Consider the following 14,201-nt stretch of genomic DNA (forward strand, 5'->3'; position numbering starts at 1 on the left):
GGCATCAGAAACATTACCTTTACCAAATCAGAAGGAACTAGAAACAGTGCCAAATGTGTGAAACTACAGCATACAGAATGTAAAAGAAGAAACTCGCAGAACGTGCATGACACTGTGGCAAATGGAGTCTTGGCTTGAGGAAAACACATTAAAAAGGTGATTACAATAACATTTGCTTTAATTACGTAATATTTTATATTCGGATTCAGTTATTAGACCTTTTCCCACAATAAACAGGACTTTCATCATCTGAAAAACGTAGGATGGGAGGGTGACAAAACAAGCAATAGATTATATTCAAGCAAGGCCACGACTAAATGTAAAAGTCACAAGACGAGTGAGGCCAAGTTGTCATGCAATAAAAATCAAGGAAACAAAAGCTTATCCGTTTGAAAGGAGTGGGTGAAGGAGGCACCTTGCAGGAAAAAAGCTGTTTCTCTTTTTCTTTTTTCTGGCAGAAGATCTGTTTTTATTCCAATTTTCATTTTGGAAAATCCCATCCCTCTCGTCGATGGGGCTTTTTTCCCTAAGTGGCTCTTCGTGCTGGAAAATACAAACATGACATCACTTTAAAAGAAAGCAGAGCAACTGTGCTTACCTGGTTTGTCTCAGTCTATGAAGATTTGTTTTCAGTTTCACTAACAATTTATCTCAGTCAGCATAACTAAGGCCGAATGCCAAAAAATACACAAAAGTGCTATACAGTGAACATCTAAACACCAAAATTAGATTTACGACAATGCAAATGGCCTTTATAATCACCACATCTACCATGGCAAGTGTGTGTGCACAACAGGCTAAATCACAATATGAAAAGTTGTCAGGAGCTTATGGCACCGTGAGATCGTGGATTTGTGTTTTTTTTTGCATATACCAGAAATAAAAAGCTACAAAAATGATAATGCATAAATTTGAAAGCTAACTGTAAAGCATCAAGCACCAGCTGTAAGTTATTGCTAAAGAATAGGACTGATTCACTTGATTACTGGATACTACATTCTGGCTTTACTGTAACGAGTACAAAACTAATACTTCAACGGGGCTTTTAGACGTTTAGTATTAGTCACAGAATCAAAGTAAACATACAGTATGTATAACCCCACAGAGCCCTCTAGAGGACAGCTGGTGTAAGTTGTGAGTAGATGTCTTGAGATTCTACAGGACTCACACAGGAACTGTTTAAATGTAAAAAATTGGAGTACTATGAAAGCCATCTAGGTTTTGTAGGCAGGTGAAGAGAAGTGGATCTGCTCTCATCTACCTGCCTACAAAACACAGCTAGAGAGAAGCAAACCCTCACCTTAGTGTGCCCTTACCCTTAAGTAATGCCAATAGTCAATAGTTGTGTCAAGAGGCAAAAAATGCCAAGCCAAAGTGAAATGGCCACTAGATATTTCAGTCCATTACTTCAAAGAAATACTTAGCATAATTAACTAAAGTAACCTATAATGACATTTGCACACTGGTATCAAATATATGAGGACTAGCAGGAACCTTGATATAGAGGACAGATAAATGACAAAGTAGAAGGCCTTATTATCTCATAATGGTACCTTAATTGCTGCAAGTGCATCATTTCGCCCACAAAGTTTCTCCTCCCTGGAAGTGCTACGGGAAATCTCCTCATTAGAAGCATCTTTTGCTGCTTGTTTTCTTGTAGATTCCAAGACCTCTCTGTGTGAGGTAGGGGGTGTCTGCTGCCTGTTCCCTGAAGTCACAAAAAGGGAATTTAGGCTTTCAGTCTTGTAGATGATTTTAGTTATATTTCCAATTAAAAATTAGAAGCAGGACTTAAAGGAAAAGCATTTTAGCATTTTATTGGAAATTGATTAATCACAATAGTGCAAGCTAGAACACTATATTTATTCGGCTAAATGCTTTACCATACCCATGTAAAAAGCCATAGAAGCTCCCTCTGTTTAAGATAGTAGCTGCCATTTTAGCATGGTCTGACTTCACCTTCCTTCACACTGCAACACTGGAACAGCTCTAAGCTCAGATTACACACCAAAGAGGGGAGGGGGAGAGAGGAGCAAACTGAGCAGACTCGTGCCCTGCCCTGAAGGATTTTCTGAGAGCATAAAATCTGACAAGTATACAGAATAAAAGGAAAGAAATGCAGTGTTTATTTTCACTGAGGACTCAGAACAGCAGTTCTGTAAGAGTTATGGCTGTATTCACATAGACCTAGTTTTGATAAAGATTACTTAGTTTTCCTTTATCCACAGATCTGAACAACTATATATCTTTTTTTAAAATGATGTTATGTGTGCAGCAACACTGACCAAACCCTCACAATACTATTCTGATGGTAAAGAAAACAAATGAAAAACCCAGTGCTTACCATATCTGTCCTTCTTTTCTTACAGGTTAAAAAAAAAAGATGGTAATAAAATGAAAGCAGCTCTAAGAAAGAAAGAAATTACCTCCTTCACATGCAAGGCAGATACACATACGTCACATATTTTAAATGTAAAAACAGCTACATAAACTGGGTCCAAAAGAGTACAGGCGTGTTTTTATAAGTGCTTTGCAGTGTTAACTGACACATTCAAGAATGAGAACTAAGAAATGAGAGCTAAAGCCTAACTAAAGAAGAAATGTTGTACATTAGGTTCTGGGCTTCTGTACCAGCCCAAGGCAACCACAACCCTTTATCAGGGAAGATCTGTGCCTCCAAAAGATGCCCCCAGTAATTCCCTATTTTTGCTGCTGCTGTCAGTTACCTGAGCTTAGGGACAAACAAACAACATATAGAATATAAATGTGAATAGTAATTAATACAGATACGTACTACATGGCAGCTCAGAAACCAGTGCAATTAGCATCAGAGTTTAACGATCAGCCCTGTAGCATCAGCTTACACGACAGCTCAACCTCATTTTTGCTTGATAATTTGTGACAACCCCTAGGTTTAGCTTCCCAACAGCTGCTCAGAACACACTGAGCACATGAGTGTTTGCAGGCACTTCCCAAGATGGGGAGCTCCTCTGACAGGTTGAAGTACTGGATCATTTCTTTAGGCTGATGCAGTAAGTACAGTATATAAAATTTAGCATTTTTCGTAGTTAGTTCCTTTTAATGTATGCCATGGGGGACAGATGTGAGGTCACTGTAAAATACTGTACCAGTACCAGTCCCTGACAAGCTTGCGTAAATTTAGTTTAATCAAAGTACATCAAGGACAAAAAACTAAACCATTTAAACACTCAGATGCTGACACTACAAGGATAACACTGAGAAACATGATGGCACAAGGATGTATAAATAATTTACCCTCATTCTTCTTAGAAACAGTCTGAGATTCCATCTGTGGATTTGACAGATTCTTTGACAGGTGACTTACAGACATTTTACTAGGCACAGGAAGATCACAGAAGTCCGGCTGCAGTTTGGGCTCAGATAGACTCTCTGATGTTTTCAAATTTGTTTCCACAGGAAACATACATAGAACAGGCTTTTCCTTCAAAGGGCTTTCATTAGCAGTCCTTTGTTGGAGGTGAGGATCTTGCTTTGCAGGTTCCTCTTTGCCCAGATTGCTGTCTGGGCTGGATAAGTGCCTTTCATTATCCGTATCTCTGGATTCTGTAGAATTAAGGTTCAGGATCTCATTACAATCAGAGTCCTTTGGGGTAGCAGAGGGCATATCTGAGGTTTGCTGTTCACTTGCATCACACAATGTGGCAACACTGCTTGCTGTGCTGCTTGAGGATTTTTGCTTTACACTGTAGTGCACCGAGCACTTGTGCTTCTTCTGAGAGTGGCTGTACGGTGCACGACCCCTCTTGGATGCATTCTGGCTTCTGTTCTGGGGTGCTGTGACAGTCAGACACCCTCTTCCTTTTCCTCTATCAGGGGAGCTAAAGGAATCTGTGTAATTCTTGCAACTTCCCCTGAATAATGATCAAGAAAAAACATTAGGATGATGTAAAAAGAAAATGCAAGATACAAGATAGATACAGCACTAACTGAAAGTACAATTTTCACTTAAAAAGGTGGTATAAAACTTTACATGAGAGGGGTGTCAATTTCTGCTAGCACTAAGTACAGGATTATAAATGGGAGAGGTAAACAGGGATTGCGTATGCCTATGTAGTATGTTAAAGATTAAACCTATTATAAGCAACTGATCCTTGCTATTTATTTTGAGAGAAACTGGAAATCAGAAAGAAAGTATTCACTTTATTCATGCACATTTTAGAAGACAATTATGATATTTAGGTGAGAACACTAAATACACAATCTGCATAAAGAGACACAAAATTTAGGAAAAATCAAGCCCTAAGTGTAAGTGGGTAGTGGACCAAACTTTAAAAAGAAAAGCTTTATATTTGTAGGCAGATAAAGGAGACTATTCAACAATATTTATCTGACTAATACCAATCACATATTGGCCAGGCCATCTGTTTGGCCTACAAGATGCTTACTTGGTTTGGAGATGACAAAATGGCAGCTATTATTAGCCATGTGTGGTTAACTCGGCAACTGTGTGAGTTGCAGAACGCAGCAACTTTTCAGCATAAAACAAATAATATTCCCTAACATTATTCCCAAATGTTATGGTGCCTACCTGACACACATCACAGTAACCTTCCAGAAAGAATTTTCCCAGCTTGGGTCTGGAACACCGTCTGCACACAGTGGGAGCAAATGGTGAGGCAGAGTCACGTTAAGTGTAAAACGAAACTCTAGATTGGAAGCACTCACAAGAGTCAACTCACGAATGACCCACGAAGATGTGAAATCTGCAATGAACCTATCCATCAAAAGAAGAAACTGGTTTCAAACTTAAATATCATGCAAGTTTCTCAAGACATTACAGCCACAAACATGAATCTATTTTATTGGAATTCCACGTGAAAGACCAAACAAAGTGGTGTACACGTGAGAAGTGAATGAAAATCATACATGATTCCAAACATTTTTACAAATAAATAACTGCAAAGGGGGTGTGCGTAGTTATTCAGCCCCCTGAGTCAATAAGAACCACCTTTTGCTGCAATTACAGCTGCCAGTCTCTTAGGGTAACACTTTGGAGACTGATTCTTGCCCATTTAGCTCCAGCTCAGTCATCAGTTTTCAGATCTTGCAGATTCTCCTGGACTTTGAATTCTAACACTGCATTCCACAAGGTTTCCAGTAGATAAGAGACCATTTTTTGACTTCGTCAAGAACGTGAGCTGCAAGTGGTGAAAAGGAAGTGAAGTGCAAAAACCGGTGTTTTGATCAGAAATGCAGCCAAGAGGCCCATGGTTAAATTACAAGAACATCGTTTAGCCAGTCATTGTTATTCCCGTTTGCAGTTTGCCACAAGCCATGTGGGGGACACAGCAACATGTGGAAGAAGGTGCTCTGGTGAGATGAACCCAAAATGGAACTTTTTGGCCAAAATGCAAACGCTATGGTGGCGGAAAACTAACACTGCACATCACTCTGAACACACCATCCCACTGTCACATATGGTGGTGCAGCATCATGCTCTGGGGGTGCTTCTCTTCAGCAGGGACAGGGAAGCTGGTCAGAGTTGATGGGAAGATGGATGGAGCCAAATACAGGGCAATCTTGGAAGAAAACCTCTTGGAGTCTGCAAAAGACTTGAGACTGGGGCGGAGGTTCACCTTCCAGCAGGACAACGACCCTAAACATTAAAGCCAGGGCAACAATGGAATGGTTTAAAAACAAAACATATCCATGTGTTAGAATGGCCCAGTCAAAGTCCAGATCTAAATCCAATCGAGAATCTGTGGCAAGATCTGAAAACTGCTGTTCACAAACGCTGTCCATCTAATCTGACTGAGCTGGAGCTGTTTTGCAAAAAAAGAATGGGCAAGAATTTCAGTCTCTAGATGTGCAAAGCTGGTAGAGACATACCCTAAGAGACTGGCAGCTGTAATTGCAGCAAAAGGTGGTTCTACAAAGTATTGACTCAGGGGGCTGAATAACTACGCACACCCCACTTTGCAGTTATTTATTTGTAAAAAATGTTTGGAATCATGTATGATTTTCATTCCACTTCTCACGTGTACACCACTTTGTATTGGTCTTTCACGTGGAATTCCAATAAAATAGATTCATGTTTGTGGCTGTAATGTCTTGAGAATACTTGCATGATATTTTAAGTTTGAAACCAGTTTCTTCTTTTGATGGATAGGTTCATTGCAGATTTCACATCTTCGTGGGTCATTCGTGAGTTGACTCTTGTGAGTGCTTCCAATCTAGAGTTTCGTTTTACACTTAACGTGACTCTGCCTCACCATTTGCTCCCACTGTGTGCAGACGGTGTTCCAGACCCAAGCTGGGAAAATTCTTTCTGGAAGGTTACTGTGATGTGTGTCAGGTAGGCACCATAACATTTGGGAATAATGTTAGGGAATATTATTTGTTTTATGCTGAAAAGTTGCTGCGTTCTGCAACTCACACAGTTGCCGAGTTAACCACACATGGCTAATAATAGCTGCCATTTTGTCATCTCCAAACCAAGTAAGCATCTTGTAGGCCAAACAGATGGCCTGGCCAATATGTGATTGGTATTAGTCAGATAAATATTGTTGAATAGTCTCCTTTATCTGCCTACAAATATAAAGCTTTTCTTTTTAAAGTTTGGTCCACTACCCCACTACACTTAGGGCTTGATTTTTCCTAAATTTTGTGTCTCTTTATGCAGATTGTGTATTTAGTGTTCTCACCTAAAATATCATAATTGTCTTCTAAAATGTGCATGAATAAAGTGAATACTTTTCTTTCTGATTTCCAGTTTCTCTCAAAATAAATAGCAAGGATCAGTTGCTTATAATAGGTTTAATCTTTAACATACTACATAGGCATACGCAATCCCTGTTTACCTCTCCCATTTATAATCCTGTACTTAGTGCTAGCAGAAATTGACACCCCTCTCATGTAAAGTTTTATACCACCTTTTAAGTGAAAATTGTACTTTCAGTTAGTGCTGTATCTATCTTGTATCTTGCATTTTCTTTTTACATCATCCTAATGTTTTTTCTTGATCATTATTCAGGGGAAGTTGCAAGAATTACACAGATTCCTTTAGCTCCCCTGATAGAGGAAAAGGAAGAGGGTGTCTGACTGTCACAGCACCCCAGAACAGAAGCCAGAATGCATCCAAGAGGGGTCGTGCACCGTACAGCCACTCTCAGAAGAAGCACAAGTGCTCGGTGCACTACAGTGTAAAGCAAAAATCCTCAAGCAGCACAGCAAGCAGTGTTGCCACATTGTGTGATGCAAGTGAACAGCAAACCTCAGATATGCCCTCTGCTACCCCAAAGGACTCTGATTGTAATGAGATCCTGAACCTTAATTCTACAGAATCCAGAGATACGGATAATGAAAGGCACTTATCCAGCCCAGACAGCAATCTGGGCAAAGAGGAACCTGCAAAGCAAGATCCTCACCTCCAACAAAGGACTGCTAATGAAAGCCCTTTGAAGGAAAAGCCTGTTCTATGTATGTTTCCTGTGGAAACAAATTTGAAAACATCAGAGAGTCTATCTGAGCCCAAACTGCAGCCGGACTTCTGTGATCTTCCTGTGCCTAGTAAAATGTCTGTAAGTCACCTGTCAAAGAATCTGTCAAATCCACAGATGGAATCTCAGACTGTTTCTAAGAAGAATGAGGGTAAATTATTTATACATCCTTGTGCCATCATGTTTCTCAGTGTTATCCTTGTAGTGTCAGCATCTGAGTGTTTTAAATGGTTTAGTTTTTTGTCCTTGATGTACTTTGATTAAACTAAATTTACGCAAGCTTGTCAGGGACTGGTACTGGTACAGTATTTTACAGTGACCTCACATCTGTCCCCCATGGCATACATTAAAAGGAACTAACTACGAAAAATGCTAAATTTTATATACTGTACTTACTGCATCAGCCTAAAGAAATGATCCAGTACTTCAACCTGTCAGAGGAGCTCCCCATCTTGGGAAGTGCCTGCAAACACTCATGTGCTCAGTGTGTTCTGAGCAGCTGTTGGGAAGCTAAACCTAGGGGTTGTCACAAATTATCAAGCAAAAATGAGGTTGAGCTGTCGTGTAAGCTGATGCTACAGGGCTGATCGTTAAACTCTGATGCTAATTGCACTGGTTTCTGAGCTGCCATGTAGTACGTATCTGTATTAATTACTATTCACATTTATATTCTATATGTTGTTTGTTTGTCCCTAAGCTCAGGTAACTGACAGCAGCAGCAAAAATAGGGAATTACTGGGGGCATCTTTTGGAGGCACAGATCTTCCCTGATAAAGGGTTGTGGTTGCCTTGGGCTGGTACAGAAGCCCAGAACCTAATGTACAACATTTCTTCTTTAGTTAGGCTTTAGCTCTCATTTCTTAGTTCTCATTCTTGAATGTGTCAGTTAACACTGCAAAGCACTTATAAAAACACGCCTGTACTCTTTTGGACCCAGTTTATGTAGCTGTTTTTACATTTAAAATATGTGACGTATGTGTATCTGCCTTGCATGTGAAGGAGGTAATTTCTTTCTTTCTTAGAGCTGCTTTCATTTTATTACCATCTTTTTTTTTAACCTGTAAGAAAAGAAGGACAGATATGGTAAGCACTGGGTTTTTCATTTGTTTTCTTTACCATCAGAATAGTATTGTGAGGGTTTGGTCAGTGTTGCTGCACACATAACATCATTTTAAAAAAAGATATATAGTTGTTCAGATCTGTGGATAAAGGAAAACTACGTAATCTTTATCAAAACTAGGTCTATGTGAATACAGCCATAACTCTTACAGAACTGCTGTTCTGAGTCCTCAGTGAAAATAAACACTGCATTTCTTTCCTTTTATTCTGTATACTTGTCAGATTTTATGCTCTCAGAAAATCCTTCAGGGCAGGGCACGAGTCTGCTCAGTTTGCTCCTCTCTCCCCCTCCCCTCTTTGGTGTGTAATCTGAGCTTAGAGCTGTTCCAGTGTTGCAGTGTGAAGGAAGGTGAAGTCAGACCATGCTAAAATGGCAGCTACTATCTTAAACAGAGGGAGCTTCTATGGCTTTTTACATGGGTATGGTAAAGCATTTAGCCGAATAAATATAGTGTTCTAGCTTGCACTATTGTGATTAATCAATTTCCAATAAAATGCTAAAATGCTTTTCCTTTAAGTCCTGCTTCTAATTTTTAATTGGAAATATAACTAAAATCATCTACAAGACTGAAAGCCTAAATTCCCTTTTTGTGACTTCAGGGAACAGGCAGCAGACACCCCCTACCTCACACAGAGAGGTCTTGGAATCTACAAGAAAACAAGCAGCAAAAGATGCTTCTAATGAGGAGATTTCCCGTAGCACTTCCAGGGAGGAGAAACTTTGTGGGCGAAATGATGCACTTGCAGCAATTAAGGTACCATTATGAGATAATAAGGCCTTCTACTTTGTCATTTATCTGTCCTCTATATCAAGGTTCCTGCTAGTCCTCATATATTTGATACCAGTGTGCAAATGTCATTATAGGTTACTTTAGTTAATTATGCTAAGTATTTCTTTGAAGTAATGGACTGAAATATCTAGTGGCCATTTCACTTTGGCTTGGCATTTTTTGCCTCTTGACACAACTATTGACTATTGGCATTACTTAAGGGTAAGGGCACACTAAGGTGAGGGTTTGCTTCTCTCTAGCTGTGTTTTGTAGGCAGGTAGATGAGAGCAGATCCACTTCTCTTCACCTGCCTACAAAACCTAGATGGCTTTCATAGTACTCCAATTTTTTACATTTAAACAGTTCCTGTGTGAGTCCTGTAGAATCTCAAGACATCTACTCACAACTTACACCAGCTGTCCTCTAGAGGGCTCTGTGGGGTTATACATACTGTATGTTTACTTTGATTCTGTGACTAATACTAAACGTCTAAAAGCCCCGTTGAAGTATTAGTTTTGTACTCGTTACAGTAAAGCCAGAATGTAGTATCCAGTAATCAAGTGAATCAGTCCTATTCTTTAGCAATAACTTACAGCTGGTGCTTGATGCTTTACAGTTAGCTTTCAAATTTATGCATTATCATTTTTGTAGCTTTTTATTTCTGGTATATGCAAAAAAAAACACAAATCCACGATCTCACGGTGCCATAAGCTCCTGACAACTTTTCATATTGTGATTTAGCCTGTTGTGCACACACACTTGCCATGGTAGATGTGGTGATTATAAAGGCCATTTGCATTGTCGTAAATCTAATTTTGGTGTTTAGATGTTCACTGTATAGCACTTTTGTGTATTTTTTGGCATTCGGCCTTAGTTATGCTGACTGAGATAAATTGTTAGTGAAACTGAAAACAAATCTTCATAGACTGAGACAAACCAGGTAAGCACAGTTGCTCTGCTTTCTTTTAAAGTGATGTCATGTTTGTATTTTCCAGCACGAAGAGCCACTTAGGGAAAAAAGCCCCATCGACGAGAGGGATGGGATTTTCCAAAATGAAAATTGGAATAAAAACAGATCTTCTGCCAGAAAAAAAGAAAAAGAGAAACAGCTTTTTTCCTGCAAGGTGCCTCCTTCACCCACTCCTTTCAAACGGATAAGCTTTTGTTTCCTTGATTTTTATTGCATGACAACTTGGCCTCACTCGTCTTGTGACTTTTTACATTTAGTCGTGGCCTTGCTTGAATATAATCTATTGCTTGTTTTGTCACCCTCCCATCCTACGTTTTTCAGATGATGAAAGTCCTGTTTATTGTGGGAAAAGGTCTAATAACTGAATCCGAATATAAAATATTACGTAATTAAAGCAAATGTTATTGTAATCACCTTTTTAATGTGTTTTCCTCAAGCCAAGACTCCATTTGCCACAGTGTCATGCACGTTCTGCGAGTTTCTTCTTTTACATTCTGTATGCTGTAGTTTCACACATTTGGCACTGTTTCTAGTTCCTTCTGATTTGGTAAAGGTAATGTTTCTGATGCCTGCCCATACACATACAGACAATATTGTTTTTTTTATTATTATTGGCGTATGTATGGCATGCTGAAGATCCATACCGATATCTGCTAATACACCCTATGTATGATGCATTGTCTATTAGGAAGTGAGAGAAGTAGGATGCTGTCCTGATTTGTTTAGGCTTTTATCCTGAATGAATGCAGCAACAGAAAGATGGCTATCCACTCGGCAGGGTTGCACCATGTATAGCATATAACATAGGTTAAGCGTCAGTTAGCACCAGAACAGAGTTTTTGGGCTGGTGCCCACACAACATAGTCTGTCTGCATTTTTCTACTTACACTTATTTTCTCACTCTTGCTTGTGGCAATTTTTACAAGTTGGCTGAATAGTAGTCAAAATAATTTCTTATTACATCACAAAAAGCATAAGGCGAAGTGCATGGGTAGAAAGGAAGCACCGATGACAGAATGATATATGATTGGTGCCACTAAGTTGTCTGATGTATCCATTATGAATGGCTGGCAGTAGTGCAGCCCAGTTGGGTTTAAGTGTGCAACTGTGCCAGTCTGAGAACAGGGAGGCTGGACGTCCTGTGCAGAGCCGCAATGGTTTCTTATAAAGAAGTGCTGTATTTCTCTGACATGCCAGTGAATTCATGTATACATTAAAGTGCTGTGTAACTTGATTATGAGGGTGTCCTGTTTAATTACATGATAGATATAAATGAATTGACCTTTTTAAGTTAAATGTGTCTGGCAGTAAGCAATGGATGGCTCAGGAGGAAGCCGGAAGTGGCGAAACGCGTCAGCGGTGAGAGAGGACACATAGGAGGAGCACTATACAGGGCAGGACTGCTGAACCCAGGAACGACACTGCAGGTCGTGAACAGGGAAAGAAAAAGGAGCAGCCACCTGATCCATACCAGTGACTCCTGACATGCGCATCATATACTCTGTTTGTGAGTGTATTGGGAAGTTAAGTTTATACACATATGGCTTATGCATTTATCCCACAGTAAATGCACAGAAGGGGAAGGGAAACAGAATGGTCGTGGAATTAACCTAAAGTTGCTAAAGTTGGAAAATGTGAAGTGGTTCCTAACACTGCCTGAAATTAAGAGGTGGGAAAGCAGAGAGTCGTGAGCTACAAATGAACCAATTGGATGCCATATAAACCCAAGGGGGTCTGTAAGTAGATTGCCAATCGGAAAGGGATATCACAATTGGGCACAAAAGGGTGATATAAGTAAAAGTTATCACAGGTGGAGTGCACATTGCAAAGTAATAACCGTATTACACTATATTTTTTTTTCTTTTCTCTTTTTTCTTTACCTCATAAGACCTCATCGCTAAGTCTAAAGCAGAAGAGGGCACTTTGGAGTAATTTATTGAACCTTATTTGGCCCAGCTCTGCCTTGGTTGGCTACCAAGTTCCCTTATAAGTTCAGTCCTTCCCTGGGATTCCTAGTCACTGTAGCCAAGTGAGCATTACCAAACACTTCCAAAAAACATACAAATGGATTTGCAATCAGTTCCTGGTTATAGGCCTTTCATTGTGAAAACCTGAATGTGTCTGTACTTGTAGTGGATTTTACTGATCTCTCGACTATACCTGTCTCTGCACATCTTTATAGCTGTTTATCATATATTATAAGTAATTATGCAAACTTCTCCTCACCAGTTATAGGAGAACTTAATAAGAGGAAACAGGTATTATCACTTTGATATTAAACTCCTGCCTTGTTTTCAGTGTTATCAGTCACTAAAGCACAAGGAGGGCAATAAATTACAAGAGGTAAATTAGAGCCATGTGCCAAGGGTATGGATTTATAAGAAAGCAGGAAAAAAACATACAGGTTTAGGGACCAGAAAGACAGTAGTAGTTTGACACAAGAGCTAAAGTTAAAGGAACAGTAACACCAAAAAATGAAAGAGCTTTAAAGTAATAAAAATATAATGCACTGTTGCCCTGCACTGGTAAAACTGGTGTGTTTGCTACAGTAACACTACTATAATTTATATAATAAGCTGCTGTGTAGCCACGGGCGCAGCCATTCAAGCTGGAAAAAAGGAGAAAAGGCACAGGTTACATAGCAGATAACAGATAAGTTCTGTAGAATACAATAGTGTTTTATCTGTTATCTGCTATGTGCCTTTGCCTTTTCTCCTTTGAATGGCTGCCTCCATGGCTACATAGCAGCTTATTTATATAAATTATAGTAGACTTTCTGAAGTAAACACAACTTTTACCAGTGCAGGGGAGCAGCATATTATATTTTAGTTACTTTTATACACCTTTCATTTTTTGGTGTTACTGTTCCTTTAAGCACCTACTGGATTGGAAGTGCAAGAAACTTGCTCTGTCCATGGCCCTCTGCCATGCAAAAGCTGACACACACATGGTACAAGAGTTCTGAGATAAAAAGGAAACTTTGAAACTAGGCCAGCAGCCAGAGCATAATAGAGAAAAGCTGTGACAGCAGTTTCTGTCACTGGGCAATTGAGTTGGCTTAGTGGTATAACTGTGGCAGTAGACCATACCAGGATTCAAAATAGGCCCTGGTGTTTCAAGTACACCGAGGCCCAAACAGCCCCTCTCAGGCTCACCAAATAGTTATTGACTGTCCATGTCTTGCAGCAGCTTCTCTGGTATTTGCCAGAATCCACAGGTTGCTAGTCCGAGCCTGGATTATACTATGTGGAGAGCCAAGAGCCTGGAAGCCACACCATTTGCCAATGTTCAGCCAATAGGGGCCATTTACTTTGTCTACAGAGACATAAATTCCAGAGAACTAAGGAGAAGGTGGTGCCTGTGCCCACCAGCACTCCCTAACTTGTGGTTGAGGATGGAGAGAGGGAAAGGCCATATGCTTCCCCTATTCTCCATGAATGCAGCTCTGCCAAGGGCAGACAGAGTTATACTCACTATACACAGGTCTCTGTGATCTATTTTAAAGCACAGTGACCTGAGGCAATTTTTAAAAATGCAAGGCAGGAGACAAAGCGCTGAAAACATGGGGAATTCTGCCCCTTTTTTTACACTTTGCATTGCATTAAATAACCCCCACACCCATAATGTACATGACATTATCATCTGCAACACAAATATTAATAACGATTTGGTAATCTTACATCATAACATAGAATTTGCTTATTCAAATAAGGCATACAACTTTCATTTATCATATACATTATATGCTAAAGCAATTCCAAGCAATTCTGCCACCCAGGGGCAGGTTCCATAGGAGCATCTCCCATTCACTGAGCAAAGCAGGCAATGTGTGTTACTACAAGTGCTACAAGAGACAAACTA

General features: G+C 39.7%; 2 protein-coding genes across 2 annotated transcripts in view; one reads left to right on the forward strand and one right to left on the reverse strand.

Annotated features, from left to right (window-relative positions):
• The window catches only part of LOC116408478 (transmembrane protein 131-like), a 38,043-nt gene extending 26,468 nt beyond the window's left edge, over positions 1–11,575 (forward strand). The window contains exons 2-5 of the mRNA XM_031895492.1: positions 6,152–6,337; positions 7,016–7,632; positions 9,201–9,355; positions 10,366–11,575. Coding sequence (XP_031751352.1) covers positions 6,327–6,337; positions 7,016–7,632; positions 9,201–9,355; positions 10,366–10,665 — 1,083 coding nt within the window. The 5' untranslated portion in view covers positions 6,152–6,326 and the 3' untranslated portion in view covers positions 10,666–11,575. The remainder of the gene's footprint in view (positions 1–6,151; positions 6,338–7,015; positions 7,633–9,200; positions 9,356–10,365) is intronic.
• LOC116408477 (transmembrane protein 131-like) lies at positions 313–4,784 on the reverse strand. Its single transcript, XM_031895491.1, has 4 exons — positions 4,571–4,784; positions 3,277–3,893; positions 1,554–1,708; positions 313–543 (listed from the first exon to the last, which is right to left on the reverse strand). The coding sequence occupies exons 1-4, from the start codon at positions 4,762–4,764 to the stop codon at positions 382–384; spliced, it is 1,128 nt and encodes a 375-aa protein (XP_031751351.1). The 5' UTR covers positions 4,765–4,784; the 3' UTR covers positions 313–381.
• Positions 11,576–14,201: the final 2,626 nt, after the last annotated feature.

This window comes from Xenopus tropicalis, chromosome 1 (genome assembly GCF_000004195.4).
Source record: "Xenopus tropicalis strain Nigerian chromosome 1, UCB_Xtro_10.0, whole genome shotgun sequence".
Lineage (NCBI taxonomy): Eukaryota > Metazoa > Chordata > Amphibia > Anura > Pipidae > Xenopus > Xenopus tropicalis.